This window comes from Cervus elaphus, chromosome 3 (genome assembly GCF_910594005.1).
Source record: "Cervus elaphus chromosome 3, mCerEla1.1, whole genome shotgun sequence".
In the NCBI taxonomy this organism is placed as follows: Eukaryota; Metazoa; Chordata; class Mammalia; order Artiodactyla; family Cervidae; genus Cervus; species Cervus elaphus.
The window spans coordinates 24,094,276-24,108,512 of NC_057817.1; the positions used below are offsets into that span (position 1 = coordinate 24,094,276).

Here is a 14,237-nt window from a genome sequence, read left to right on the forward strand (position 1 = left end):
ATTTTATCATCTTACCATTGTGAAATAAAGTTCACATTATGGGAAGACAAGAAAAATTTAAACATAAAAATTCTTCTCTGCCTTTGGCCTCCTCTCCTCTGTGCATCTGTCATTATGCGTTGACCAAACCTCCCCCATCAGCAGGAATATCTGCTCAACCATAAATGGCAACATTCTCCTAGCATCAACAAGACAACTCCTTGAAAGTTAACATTCCCTCTTGATCTTGTAAGGGGTCACATGACCCATATAACAATGGTGCTTAATTCTGGATTGTGTAAACTGTCAACAATATGTCATTTAATGTACAACTCTTTGTCTCAAAAAAAAAAAAATAAACTGCATCTTGACTTCTAATGGGGGAAACAGCTCTCAAAGCTTTCTGAGATGCTCTTTGGTTATAATCCTCAAATTTGTCTCAAATGAAATTTTACAATTCTTTCTTATATTGACTGATTAATTTTTCATTGACACTAAAGAGCCTCTTGAAGAAAGTGAAAGAGGAGTGAAAAAGTTGGCTTATAACTCAACATTTATAACTCAAAACTAAGATCATGGCATCCAGTCTCATCACTTCATGGCAAATAGATGGAGAAACAGTGGCAACAGTGACAGACTTTACCAACAAAGCTCCATTATTTTACCAACAAAGGTCCATCTAGTCAAAGCTATGGTTTTTCCAGTAGTCATGTATGGATGTGAGAGCTGGATTATAAAGAAAGCTGAGCGCTGAAGAATTGATGCTTTTGAACTGTGGTGTTGGAGAAGACTCTTGAGAGTCCTCTGGACAGCAAGGAGCTCCAACTAGTCAATCCTAAAGGAAATCAACCCTGAATATTCATTGGAAGGACTGATGCTGAAGCACCAATACTTTGGTCACCTGATGCGAAGAACTGACTCACTGGAAAAGACCCTGATGCTGGTAAAGATTGAAGGTGGGAGAAGGGGACGACAGAGGATGAGATGATTGGATGGCATCACCAATGCAATGGACACGAGTGTGAGTAGGCTCCGGGAATTGGTGATAGACAGAGAAGCCTGGTGTGCTGCAGTCCATGGGGTTGCAAAGAGTCGGACATGACTGAGCAACTGATCTGATCTGATCTGATGAATGTCATTTCACATGGCTAATTATTCTTGAAGCATTTTTCTTCATTTGGCATCCAATACTTTATTGGTTCTTTTCCTATCATACCGGCCACTCTGCCTTGACTTCCCAACTTCTAAAGTTTGGAATTCCTCAAAACTCAATCCTCAAATCTGTTCTTTTTGGTCTTCCTTCACTTTCTAGGTGACCTCATTAGTCCCATTGCTTTCAATACCATTTACACATTGGTGAGCCCCAAATCTTTATCTCCAGCCCAGTCCTATTCCTGGAAGTTCTGATTCATATATTCACCAGAATGCTTAATGTCTCCACTTGGAAGTCTAGTGGGCATCTCAAAGAGTTAATGTGTCCAAAGGGGGCATCTCTGTTTTACCCCTGAATCTGCCCCTTCCAAGGTCTTTCCCATGTCAGTAAACAGCGATTCTACTTTAACCAGGTACTCAAGCCCAACATGTCAGTCACCTTTGATATATCTCCTTGATACCCTATAACCACTGTAAGCTCCACGTTTAAAAACGTATCCAGAATCTTACCATCAGTCTACTACTAGTTCTCTACAGCTCTCATCTGGACTATGCAAAAGTGGTCTTTCTGAGTCCTCTTTACCCTGCTATACAACAGGCAGAAATTCTCTTAAAATCTAATTCAGATTATATCATTTCTCAATTCAAAACTCTCTAGTGTGTTCCTGTTATTCAGAATAAAACGCAAAAAAAAGCCCGACATGACCTAGCCTCCTCCTACTTCTCTCCATTCCAGCTAATCAGGTCTCCCTTCTTGTATTCCTTCAACATACCAAGTCAACTCCTGCCTCCACCTTTTACTTTCTATTCCCTCTGGAACAATTCTTCCCCTACAAACAAAAGATGACCTCTCCCTTCTTTCCTCCAGGTCTCTGCACAATGCTACTTATCAGAGCCTTCCCTGCTCACCTATATAAAACACCACCCTCTATCCCCACTAGTTTTCCTCTTAGCACACAGCTTCACCTGACATGTATTTGATTCTTTACCCCATGTCTCCCATCCACTACCATATAAGCTCCTTAGTACAGTCTTTATTTGTATATCTCTGCAAATAAAACAATATGTAGCATACAGCAGGTTATCAATAAATATGTTGAGTAAACTGACTAAATGAACACAGAGGAACTGTGTAGAGAAGAGTCTGAGCTCAGATGTTAGCAATAGGAATAAAAAGAAATGAGGTGGGGAAAATGCGAGATATATTATAAAGGAAGAATTCACAGGCTCTAGTGACTGTATTGGGTAGAAGAGTGTCTCCATACTACTTACGTTTACTCAGAATGTAACTGTGATAGAAAAAGAAATGTATTTGGTCTTTTTCCTGGGTTACTGGCAGAGAGCTCCTAAAACTCATGGAATTTCTTTAGTGACAGAAGCATCTTTTGCTATTCATAATCAGCCCTTTTCAATCATATCTGAGTTAAAACTAATGAGATAACTTAGGATAGGATCCCTAGATAGTCTTAAAATAGGACTAGTCACTAGAAAAACCAAGTGGTAAGAAGGTAGGAACTTTCAGCCCTACTCCCACCTCCCATTCTCAACTTCTGGGAGTCGGGATATCGGAGACTGACACCTACAAAACGCTTACCAAGGACCCCTGGAAAGCCGCCAGCACAGTGAGTGCACTCTTTGCCAGGAGGGTGGTATGCCTCACTGCTCCTATACCTTGCCCTATACATCTCTTTTATTTGGCTATTCCTGCGTTGTAGTATAATAAACCAGGAAATAGAAATAAAATGTTCATAGAACCTGGGCAGGGGTTTTATAGGGACCCCAATTTATAGTCATTGGTCACAGTGCAGATGACTGAGAACCTGGCAGTTGACATGGAGGCAGTCTTATGAGACTGAACCCTTTAATCTGTGGAATCTGATGTAGTGTCAGAATTTAACTGAATAGTTAGACACCCAGTTGGTGTCCAGAAAATTAGGTAATTGGTTCTTGGTGCTGGAAGGTCACTCCAGAGTGACCTTATTTGGAAAAAAGGGTAGAGATAAGATGAGAGTAGGCTCTGAATCCAATACTGACTCGTGTTCTTATAAAAAGGGAGATATCTGGACACACAGCAAGACGCACAGAGAGAACACCATGTGAGCAGACCCTTACCCCAGAGCCCCTAGAGGGAGCATGGCCCTACTGACAACTTGGTTTGGGACTTCTAACTTTAGAACTATAACATTATACATTTCTGTTGCTTTAAGCCACATAATTTGTAGTAATTTGTTATAGCAACCCTAGGAAACTAATACAGGGATTGACTAGATGCGGGAAAAGGGAGCCCTCAGGCTGAACCACAGGTTTGAAGCATAAGTGATTGGAAGAATGGTGCTCCACTGAAAGAAATCAAAGCCCAGAGGGGAAAGTGGCTGTAAGAAATGGTTTTAATTTTGATTTTAGTCTGATACAATCACAGGACAATCAAATGGATGCCTTAGTGTTATAAACATTACAACACAAAAGAGTAAAAGACAAATCAAAAGAATATTGATGCAAGATTCAAAGCTAAAGTTTTCCTTTTACCACATTCTAGCCAAATTCAATGAACTCTTTTCAACAATTATGAGCGTTTATCTTTGATATCTTTCTTTCCTGTGGCTTATATGACAACATACTATGGCTTCTACGTCTATGACCATCTGATCATTCCTCTACTAAATCAGCTACTTTCTCAGACAACTTAGTTCATAGTCCTTTTATTCTTCAGCCATTCCTGAAATTTGAAGGGCCTAATTATACATTTCTATTCTGAACTACTGATCTTCATGCTTTATGTTCCATTATTTCTGGTTACCTACACAATATCTTCACTTAAGAGTCCAGGACTTGTCTACATGGATGCACTGTTATCAGTTTATATTGGACATGTGTTTAGTCAAATACATCTTCTCTTTGTACCCAACTGACAAATGCTCTTTATTCCATTATGACAACTCCTCTTATATCCTCTCATAGCTAAAATACTTCCTATTTTCCTCTTTCTTATTTAGCACTGTAATAGTAATTTTTTTTCTTTTGGAATACTTTTAGGAGTCATCCTTCACCTTCATTCTATACTGCAAGCCCAAATTCCAGACCTCTTACATCATTTTAAGATTACTGTAATAGCCTTCTAACTAGGCTGCTTTCAAGCTTTCTTCTCTCTAGGAGAGTGGTTCTCAAACTTTAGTGTCCATACAGATCACATGGAAGTGACTAATAGATTCTTTAGGTATTGCATGTTATTTTATTTCTCCAGTTAGATTATATGGTCAACAAGGACAGGAATTAATCATGGCTTCTATGTTCTGCTCAGTGTATAACATAATGCCAGGCCACAAAACATATTCAATAGATATTTTACAACTTTAAGACTACAGTTCATTTCTTTTTCTAAACCATTCATAACCTCTAACCAAGAATTATTTCAAAGACATATACCTTAGAATAAAAGTCACAAGTTAATTCAAGTGCCTCAAAAGGAAAAGCACAAATCATTGTCCTCATGCCAAGAGACTGCTCTTCATACTCACACTTCAAGAAATGTGTGAGGAAAACATACAGAGAAGTCATCAATTACAGAAGGGCATTCCAACTTAAGATACCTGGTTAAGCTTTTCCAAACAAATCAACACAACAAAATATCATTACACATTAACATTACATCTTCATGTAATGCCACTTACCAGAAATGACATAAGCTTTGTGCTTAAAGAGGTTGGAGTTGTAAACAAATACAGTCAGATGGCAGTGAGCCATCTCACCTAGCCTGTGGGAAAAAAGATCAAGCTGCTACTCCCCAGTTATAAGAACCTTTCACAGGATTATGATTTCTGCTCTAGAGTTAATACATATTTGACCTGTTTTAAGTCTTACCATGTAAGAAAGTTGTGACTTTTGTCATCTAAAGAAATTTTAAAAGTCTGCTGCAATTTTATGAATCCTCTTTATGCTATCTTATAGCCAAAATTTTCATACAGAAACATTAATTTGAATGGGAAAAGGGTCTGAGTTAAAGAAATTAATTTTATAGTGACTGTTTTGCCACAGGAAATAAGACTTATGTGCATTATGGCTACAATGAAGAGAAGAGCAGTAGAGTATCTGGAATCAAAGAAAGGGAGAAATGAAAAGAGTAACAATGCAGAAAAAACACAGAATTAAGAATAGAAAGATGCAGATTTCAGTCATGGCATTCCTAACTAGTCAAGTGATCTTGGCTACCTACCACTTCAGTTTCCTAATCTGCAAAAATCTATCTGAATACTAAGATCCTCCAGCCCTAAAATTACATATACTTAAATACTTTTTTGACAGTATTCCCATGTCACATTTATTGTCTGTTTTTTCACTGTAACTAAGGTACAGTTGTAAGCCTACAAGGTAGTGTTCTACGTAATGGGACAGCTCTGGGTCATAATTATTTACTGAATTAACAACTTTGTACAACTTAAAATCATAATCCACAGATTAGATTTTTAAAAGTAAAATAGGTATTTACTATATTCATACCCATCATTTGGCAGTTATTTCAGTAGGAAAAATATTCATCCTAGGTCAATACTGATCAAAGGTTATTTTGCAAGTTTCTTAAAATACCACCTTCTCCCCTCTTTCGGGTATACCTATGATTAGCTTATAATCTGTCTCACCACTGGATGTCACTTTTGCTCCAAAGGAAGTCAACCCAACCTAACCTCAATAATTAGAATCTGATCTCTAAGATACTTATCTCTAAAGCCTCAACATGAAAGTTTTTCTGTGAAAGATAAAATCAGCCCTTGTAATTTCTAATGATTTCCAGCTAAAATCTGGCTTCAGATGCTTTTAGGCTTCAAACAATACAAGGAGGCGTAAGTAGGATTTCTGAGATCATCCCAAGCCGTGAAATAACTTCACTAAAACCCCATCAATACCCATACACTGCTCAGTACTTACATGGACAGAAGGAAAGAGAAAGAGAAGTGATAGACTCAGGGGAAAAAACAATGAAACAACATAAGTATTTATATTCATACCAGTATAAAACACTGGTATTCCTATATAGTTAAGTACTGTTTTATAATCTCACTGTTATACTATTTTTAGCATAAAAGAAGGAGAAATGCAATATTCATAAACCAAGAAAATGGGGAAGTAATAACATTTAGGTCTCTCATGTTGTCACTCCAACTATCAGGACAAATTTGGCAGTTATATCTAATAACATAAACAAGTCACTAGCAACTGCGTCCTTATTTCCAAATTCAGAATATGTAAATGATATACAGTTCTCTTAAGCAAATATGAACAACTACACTTACCAATAAACATATAGACATTAAGATACCAGTCTGTATATGTCTTGAAGTACCTTCCTCTCATTTTAGACCTTCTCACTTTCTCACACCAATGCCAGTACTAAGGGAACTTATGAAATGAAGATATAACAACTCATTTGTGGGATTGTTTTTTTCACTACGTTCCCCTTCACCCAGCATACATGTGCCAATCTTGCTGAAAATAACTGCTGAACTGCTGCCATAGTGAGCCGTGGTTACTAATGGGGCTATGCTGCATTCCTTGGGTCTGCTGCTGTAAAAACCACTGACTTAGATGAATCACCTGGTTACATTATTTCCATAATGCCCTGGACTAAAGTTTTTAGGTTCTGGAGAAAATGTGCCTGCAAAGATAAAGTTTTAAAAAGATCATGAGTGTGGGAACTATCACAGGTGTTTCAGAAGCCAGGGGAGTCCTAGTTCCTTCTGCTGGGGTAAGGAGATACTTGCTCTTATATTCCTGAGTTGGAAACAAAAAAGTACTGGAACCACAAAAACAATGTTACAAGAACTGGTTAAGCACAGCTGAAACAGACCTAATCACACTGTATTTTAAGTGAAGGAGTTAAATGAACCTTGTATGGGCTGGTCTAGAACTATCAATGAAAACTACCATCTCTGTGGAAAACCATATGTGGGTTCTGAAAAACTGACTTGTACACATATTTTGAAATAAACCTGTTGAGTAGTTTGCATGTTCTCAATTTATCTTTGCAAAGTTGACAGCAAAATGTCATGTTTAAATATCAAACTTAACATACCACTAAAGTCTGTTTTAATTATATATTTTATTCTCCTAAAATAGTTATGTTTTTACTCCATAGAAACAATTTAATAAGAACCACTTGCCTTTTTTTGGGCAATTGCAGCTCGCTGCAATTTCTCTTTAGCTTGATTATACTTTTCTTCTCTGTCAGTGATACGTTCATGAAGCTTATGCTTTTCTTCCAACCACTGTATTTGCTTATCTTCCAATACCCTGTCAGAGAATGTATGCAAAACCTATTAACTCTTAGAATTAAATAGATATTACCACAAGTATAATCAAACTCCCTGCCTCCTTCTTCACCACATCCTTCCTTATCCAACACAGGCATTCTTGCATGACCACGTATTTCCTAACACCACCATTAGTGACTGTTTCCTATGAGCCAGCCACTGTGCTTATTAAAACAATACATGTACTACACATCACCTATTCTTCATAAAAATCTTATTTTTTAAATGAAGGATAATTGCTTTACAGAATTTTGTTGTTTTCTGTCAAACCTAAACATGACTCAGCCATAGGTATACATATATCCCTCCCTTTTGAACCTCCCCCCATCTCCCTCCCCATCCCACTGATCTAGGTTGATACAGAGCCCCTGTTTGAGTTTCCTGAGCCATACAGCAAATTCCTGTTGGCTATCTACTTTACATATGGTAATGTAAGTTTCCATGTTACTCTTTCCATACATCTCACCTTCTCCTCCCCTCTCCCCATGTCCATAAGTCTGTTCTCTATGTCTGTTTCTCCATTGTTGCCCTGTAAATAAATTCTTCAATACCATTTTTCTAGATTCCGTATATATGTGTTCAGTTCAGTTCAGCTCAGTTGCTCAGTCGTGTCCGACTCTTTACGACCCCATGAACCACAGGATGCCAGGCCCCACTGTCCATCACCAACTCCCGGAGTCCACCCAAACCCATGTCCACTGAGTCAGTGATGCCATCCAACCATCTCATCCTCTGTCATCCCCTTCTCCTCCTGCTCTCAATCTTTCCCAGCATCAGGGTCTTTTCAAATGAGTCAGCTCTTCGCATCAGGTGGCCAAAGTATTGGAGTTTCAGCTTCAACATCAGTCCTTCCAATGAACACCCAAGACTGATCTCCTTTAGGATGGACTGGTTGGATCTCCTTACAGTCCAAGGGACTCTCAAGAGTCTTCTCTAACACCACAGTTCAAAAGCATCAATTCTTCGGTGCTCAGCTTTCTTTATAGTCCAACTCTCACATCCATACATGACCAATGGAAAAACCATAGCCTTGACTAGACAGATCTTTGTTGGCAAAGTAATGTCTCTGCTCTTTAATATGCTGTCTAGGTTGGTCATAACTTTCCTTCCAAGGAGTAAGCATCTTTTAATTTCATGGCTGCAATCACCATCTGCAGTGATTTTGGAGCCCAGAAAAATAAAGTCAGCCACTGTTTCCACTGTTTCCCCATCTATTTGCCATGAAGTGATGGAACCATATGCCATGATCTTAGTTTTCTGAATGTTGAGTTTTAAGCCAATTTTTTCACTCTCCTCTTTCACTTTCATCAAGAGGCCTTTTAGTTCCTCTTCACTTTGATACCACCAAGCTATTAAAAACTGAGCCCAGTAAAGACAGCTAAAATCAGCATTGTTATTTAGTCTTAATGTGGTGTTTTCTAGCTAGAGTAAATTTCATATACATGCTATTTTATAGTAACATCATAACAACTTACATCTTAAAAGCTCTTCTGTATACTTTATGATTTTTTTGTATCCTCACTATAGGCAGTACAAATGAGATATACAAACCCTGAGAAGTCAGACTGCGTGACTAAGGTCATACAGATTTTAAGCGTCTTCGCTGGGACCAAAATCACATCTTATTGGCCCCTAGTCCAGCTATTTTCTGCTATGTAATCCTATAAATGGGCTTCCCTGGTGGCTCAGTGGTAGAGAATCCGCCTGCCAATGCAGGAGAAGAGGGTTTGACTGCTGGGTTGGGAAGATCCCCTGGAGAAGGAAATGGCAACCCACTCCAGTAGTCTTGCCTGGGAAATCCTGTGGAAAGAGGAGCCTGGCAGGCTATAGTTCATGGGGTCACAAAGAGTTGGACACAACTCAGTGACTAAACAACAATCTTATGAATAACATTCAGAAACCAATGATAAGTTGGTTAAATTTGCTAGCTATCCTGTTATTAGAATTCTTAAGCACATTTGAAATCAAACACTTAAAGATTTAAAGGATTCCACAAACACTTAAAGGATTCCAAGATACAAATTTCTAATTTTTTTGCAAAATATAAGCAAAATAATTTGGACTCTGTGGTATGTCACAACACACTATGGACAATTATCTTGCTTACTTTTCTTGAAATTCAACCACATATACGAAGCCATGGACAAGCCTTAAAAAATGAAAAACTGAAAATAAGAAAAAAAATTTTATGTGGCGAGCAGCCTTCAGAAGAAAAAATGTGAAAAGAATAATGTTTTATAGATTCAAAAACTTATAATGACATGTTATAATAACAAAGCAAATACAAAACAGTAGTTTTCTACCATATGTAAACAAAAGTTTCCAGGGAAATCTTGATCACCACAACCACCTCCCTACAGTTTACCAGACTGTCTACTACTAAGAGATTCCAAGATCAAAAAATATAAACAAATAAATGAGCTTTTCAAAGAGAAAATCCAAAAGATTCTAATTCTAATTCTAGGAAGTAAATTGTACACATCAAAAATTTTGTTTCTGACTTCTGGCATTCAGAAGAATTTATATATTTGAAGTAAGAAATGTATTGATTTACTCAATGAATAAAGAAGTGTTTCTTTGAAGGTTTTCAAAATACTGTGGTCAGGCAGAATTTTAAGAGGTCTTTTCTTTTTTTTAAAAAGCAATCTCAGAGTTCTAAAAGCTCATCTCTAGAAACAGAAAATACATTACCTAAAACCACTGTACGTGTCAATGGGGTATTTTAACTAGTTATCAAAGTACATTTAACCCTGGAATCATCATTAAAAGAACTATATATAATACAGCAGAAAGAAGAAACAATTTGTACATAAAAAAGCAAACTCTACTTTTCAACTTCTAGTTGTGCTTTTTCAGCTTGGCTTCTTAAATTTCGGCATTCCTGTTTTAACCTCTCCACCATTTCCTTCAATATTTGGTTTGAATTCAGCAACTCATTTTCTGACTTTGCCAGTGAGGTCACTTGGATCTGCAAACCACTGATTTGCTTAAAAGAAGAGAAACATAAACAAATGCAACAGAATATGAGAGATATAGAAGACACTAAGCATCTTCCCTCACAAATGTCCCACCCCACTGATGTGCCCTTTGGGATACCCTGGAACAAAATAATAAAAAGCAGCAGCATTAGGATCATTTCTTAATATAACCAGAGACTATAAAGAACCCTATTCCTCAATCTGCAACTGAGTCCTCTCTCCTCTTGCCCAAATAAGCAGGCCAGAAGAGGTACTAGAAATGGGGAGAAGGGTCCTTAGAAAGAGAGCAGCGAGGTGAGCAAAGAGAATCCAAATATGAGTCTCCTAGCCTCCTAGGAAAGAACAGATTTTAAAAAGTGAGCTGGGAAAGCTGCTAAGAAAATCCATCTCATACTCCCACAAACCTTGTGATTAGCACTCCGTCAGGGAGTTCTGCTTTCTGAACAGTCAGAAATCATAAATACAGAAAGGCTCACTCTCACATTGTTTCGGAGTAGTTTTCAAGCATTCTATACATCTAGTGTTGGGCAGAAGAAAGATGATTTGAGAAGCCTAATGAATGGTAGGGATTCCTTTGCCTCTAGAATGACTTATCAAACCGTGAAATGTCACTCAGGCTTCTCTATCCCAGTTTACTTTTATCTGAGAGTAGTTTTTCTCATGAAAAGTAGCTGATTATCTAGTTACAAATTAACAGGCTAGGAGATTCATATCACTGCTCTTAAGTTCTATCCAAATAACACATTTGGGACATATTTATACCTACTTCTTGAAAAAGCCATTTTACCAATTAATAAACAAGTTCTCACTTTTCTTTCACTTTCTTCTACCTCTAAAAGCCATTCTCTGAGAGAAGTTAGGAGGCAGAGAGTTTAAGTGATTTCAGAGCAAAAGAATCCATTATAAGACTCAAGAGTCAAAAGAAACCAGATTCCTTATGCAATAAAGAAGAAATAATTTCATTACTTTCTGATAGCAGCAAAGCCACCTACAGAATTATATAGGTACAAAAAGCAATCGTCAGAAAAATAAAGTAAAAAGGTATGTCTCAGATTTCTATTTTAGAATGAATTTCTCCAGAAGAACTATTCAGTATTTTTAACTGCAGCTGTAAATATTAAATCTGTATTATAGATGGCTGAACAAGCAACCTTCAAAGAGCTTAGTACTTTTCCATATCTTCAGGATGACAGAAAGCCCAATGCCATGAAACTAGATAACTTCTGAGTACTAAACATTATGCCCTCCTACTTCAGACTCAGAAACCATAACTATATATGCAAAGCATAAATCCTAAAAATGGAATTTTCACTCCTCATAATATGTTTTGCCCATATAAATCTTTCCTGAACCCAAACAATTTTAATTAAAATATGAATTTCCTTCCATAAATATAATTCTTTAGATTTCACAGGAATGTAATAAAAAAAATAGCTCATGGAATAAGAAATGCAAAGTTACAAGTCAATCACACAAGTAACTCAAAACAGGGATGATCTTTCTAATTCATTTTTTAAATTCATAATATCAAAATATTGTCCTTTAAAATATAATTTTAAAAAACTGATCTTGGGACTTCTCTGATGATCCTGTGGTTAATAATATGACTGTCAATGCAGGGCACAAGGGTTCAATCCCTGGTCCCAGGAAGATTCCACGTGCCATGGGGCAACTAAATCCACATGCTACAAATGCTAAGCCCACACACCACAACTACTGAAGCCCAAGCACCCTAGGGCCCATGCTCCACAATAAGAGGAAGCCACAGTAATGAGAAGCCTGAACACCACAACCAGAAAGCAGCCCCCACTCACCGCAACTAGAAAGACTGCGTGAAGCAACAAAGACTCAGCACAGCCATAAGTAAATAAATAGTAATAAAAAACTGATCATGGGCCATAGCATATAAATATTTTAAGAAAAACAGCAATTAGCAAAAGAAACTTAATAAACTAGAGCTTAAAGAGGTTTAAACACTTTATCTTTGCATATCAACCTCATCAATTCAATATCAATTCAAATATTTTCAGAATTCTTATATATAAAATTCCAATAGATTCAAAACACAGATTTAAAGAAGCACTTAAAAAAATAAAAGCAATATGTTTGCTAAAATAATACCTGTTTCAGGTCAGCATTTTCTTGTTTTTCTTTTTCTGCATTTTCAATATCTACAATTTGTTGTTGAAGTTTTAACCTAAAAGTCACAACCCAACAAAAGATATTATTAAAAATCCATAGTTCATATATTTCACTAGTTAGACAATCATCTTATTGAGTGCTCATATTGACACATGGCATTGTCTTTATGCAAAGTGGTAGATTCAAAGGCAAAGATTTTGACTTCAGGCAACCAAGTTGTGTTCATATATAAGTAAAATACAATAAATTTCTACTTCTGCTATGAAAAAATCTATAAACTATGGGCACAGAGAAGATAAAAAATCAACTCTATCTAGAAGGATGAGAGATTACTACATGGAGATCTAACTCTGATGGGTAGGGTTCTGACAAACACAGGGAATAGCCTGAGCAAAAGGCTTTGGTGGAGGAGAGCACAATGGGTTAGTAAGTAAGGCGAGATAAACTAGTCCAGTTCAGGAGGAGCCATCTTACAGGCAGGCAGTGTTTCACAATTTACAACATGCTTTCAGATATACTGCTTCTTCATTTTCATTCCACTAGGTTATACAGCTTCTAAATATATCTTTAAAGCCTACCATGATGTCTAGAGTATAACAGACAGCCTTTAATTAAAGTTGGCCAGTTTAGTAATTTCTCACAATAGTTCTATGGAAGTATCAAGAGTCATCTTTATAATTCCAAATAATACAGAAAGAAAGACTGAGGCTTAGCTAAGTCAGGCCCAAATCACATGGCTAGCAAGTAGCCAAATTAAGATGGACAAAGGTCTTCTCATACCTAAGTATTCCTGTGTCCCACTTCATTATGCCGCAATTATACTGATTTTAAATCCAGAATTTAAAAGAAAACTATCTAGTACAAGACAACATACTATGTTCTGTAAAATATATTGAGTTTTCATCCCTGAGATGAAAGAACACTTATACAATTTGTGTCCTCTTCAAAAGGAATGATACATTCTCAACCAAAACCTTAAAAACACAGTGCATCCCTGGTGACCAAAGGACTAACCTCATGAGAAAGACTTTACACTAATTAGCTTTGACAGGATAAGCTCTCAACCCTCCCTTTTAAAAATCCTTCAAACACTTACCTCAAATATAATTTGTTTGGCACGTACTCTTTATAGTTTAGCATTAATAGCATGCCTTTTCAACCTAATTAAAACTGCTTCTTGGGAAGACAACATTCTCAAGGGCCTAGAGCTGTGCTTTAAACACTAATAAAGATTCAGTAAGTATTTGCTGATGGACTAAATGAACCAACTCAAATCTTGGATTAGATGTCTGGTTGGACAATATGACATGGAAGAAACCGTAAAATACACTGCTCCTGAGATAGGTACACAGAAAGCCAGAAACAACTGCTCTAAAGGAAGAGAGCCAGTCTTGCTCTGCCTGTGCTCCTTTGACAGGACCAGTCACACTCTGATTCTGTTAAGTCGAGCTATATGTGACGCTCTCAAACCTGTGCATTTTCCCTTTAAATGTTTATGGTGTTCTTAACTTGGCACCTTTAGGTTACTGAGTTAATAAAGGCTTCTTTCTACGTAACCATGAAGATGAAAACAGAGGAGAAAACACTGTGGGTCCTTGCTCAGGTCCAGAGTTAAAGTGAGGCTTCAAATATATCTTGGCTCTTGTCAAGATTTTGGATACGCCTGGTAAATCAGTTAAGAAAC

General features: G+C 37.1%; 1 protein-coding gene across 5 annotated transcripts in view; it reads right to left on the reverse strand.

The window, feature by feature from the left end:
- CEP83 (centrosomal protein 83) overlaps window positions 1-14,237 on the reverse strand; it is a 136,433-nt gene that overhangs the window by 14,678 nt on the left and 107,518 nt on the right. For 4 of the 5 annotated variants that reach the window (XM_043881341.1, XM_043881347.1, XM_043881375.1 and 1 more), the window contains 3 exons: window positions 12,533-12,608; window positions 10,262-10,419; window positions 7,284-7,413 (listed from right to left, as the gene is read on the reverse strand). In XM_043881341.1, coding sequence (XP_043737276.1) covers window positions 7,284-7,413; window positions 10,262-10,419; window positions 12,533-12,608 — 364 coding nt within the window. Of the gene's footprint in view, window positions 1-995; window positions 4,883-7,283; window positions 7,414-10,261; window positions 10,420-12,532; window positions 12,609-14,237 lie in introns of those variants that run through there. The other variant, XM_043881367.1, reaches the window with a different exon arrangement.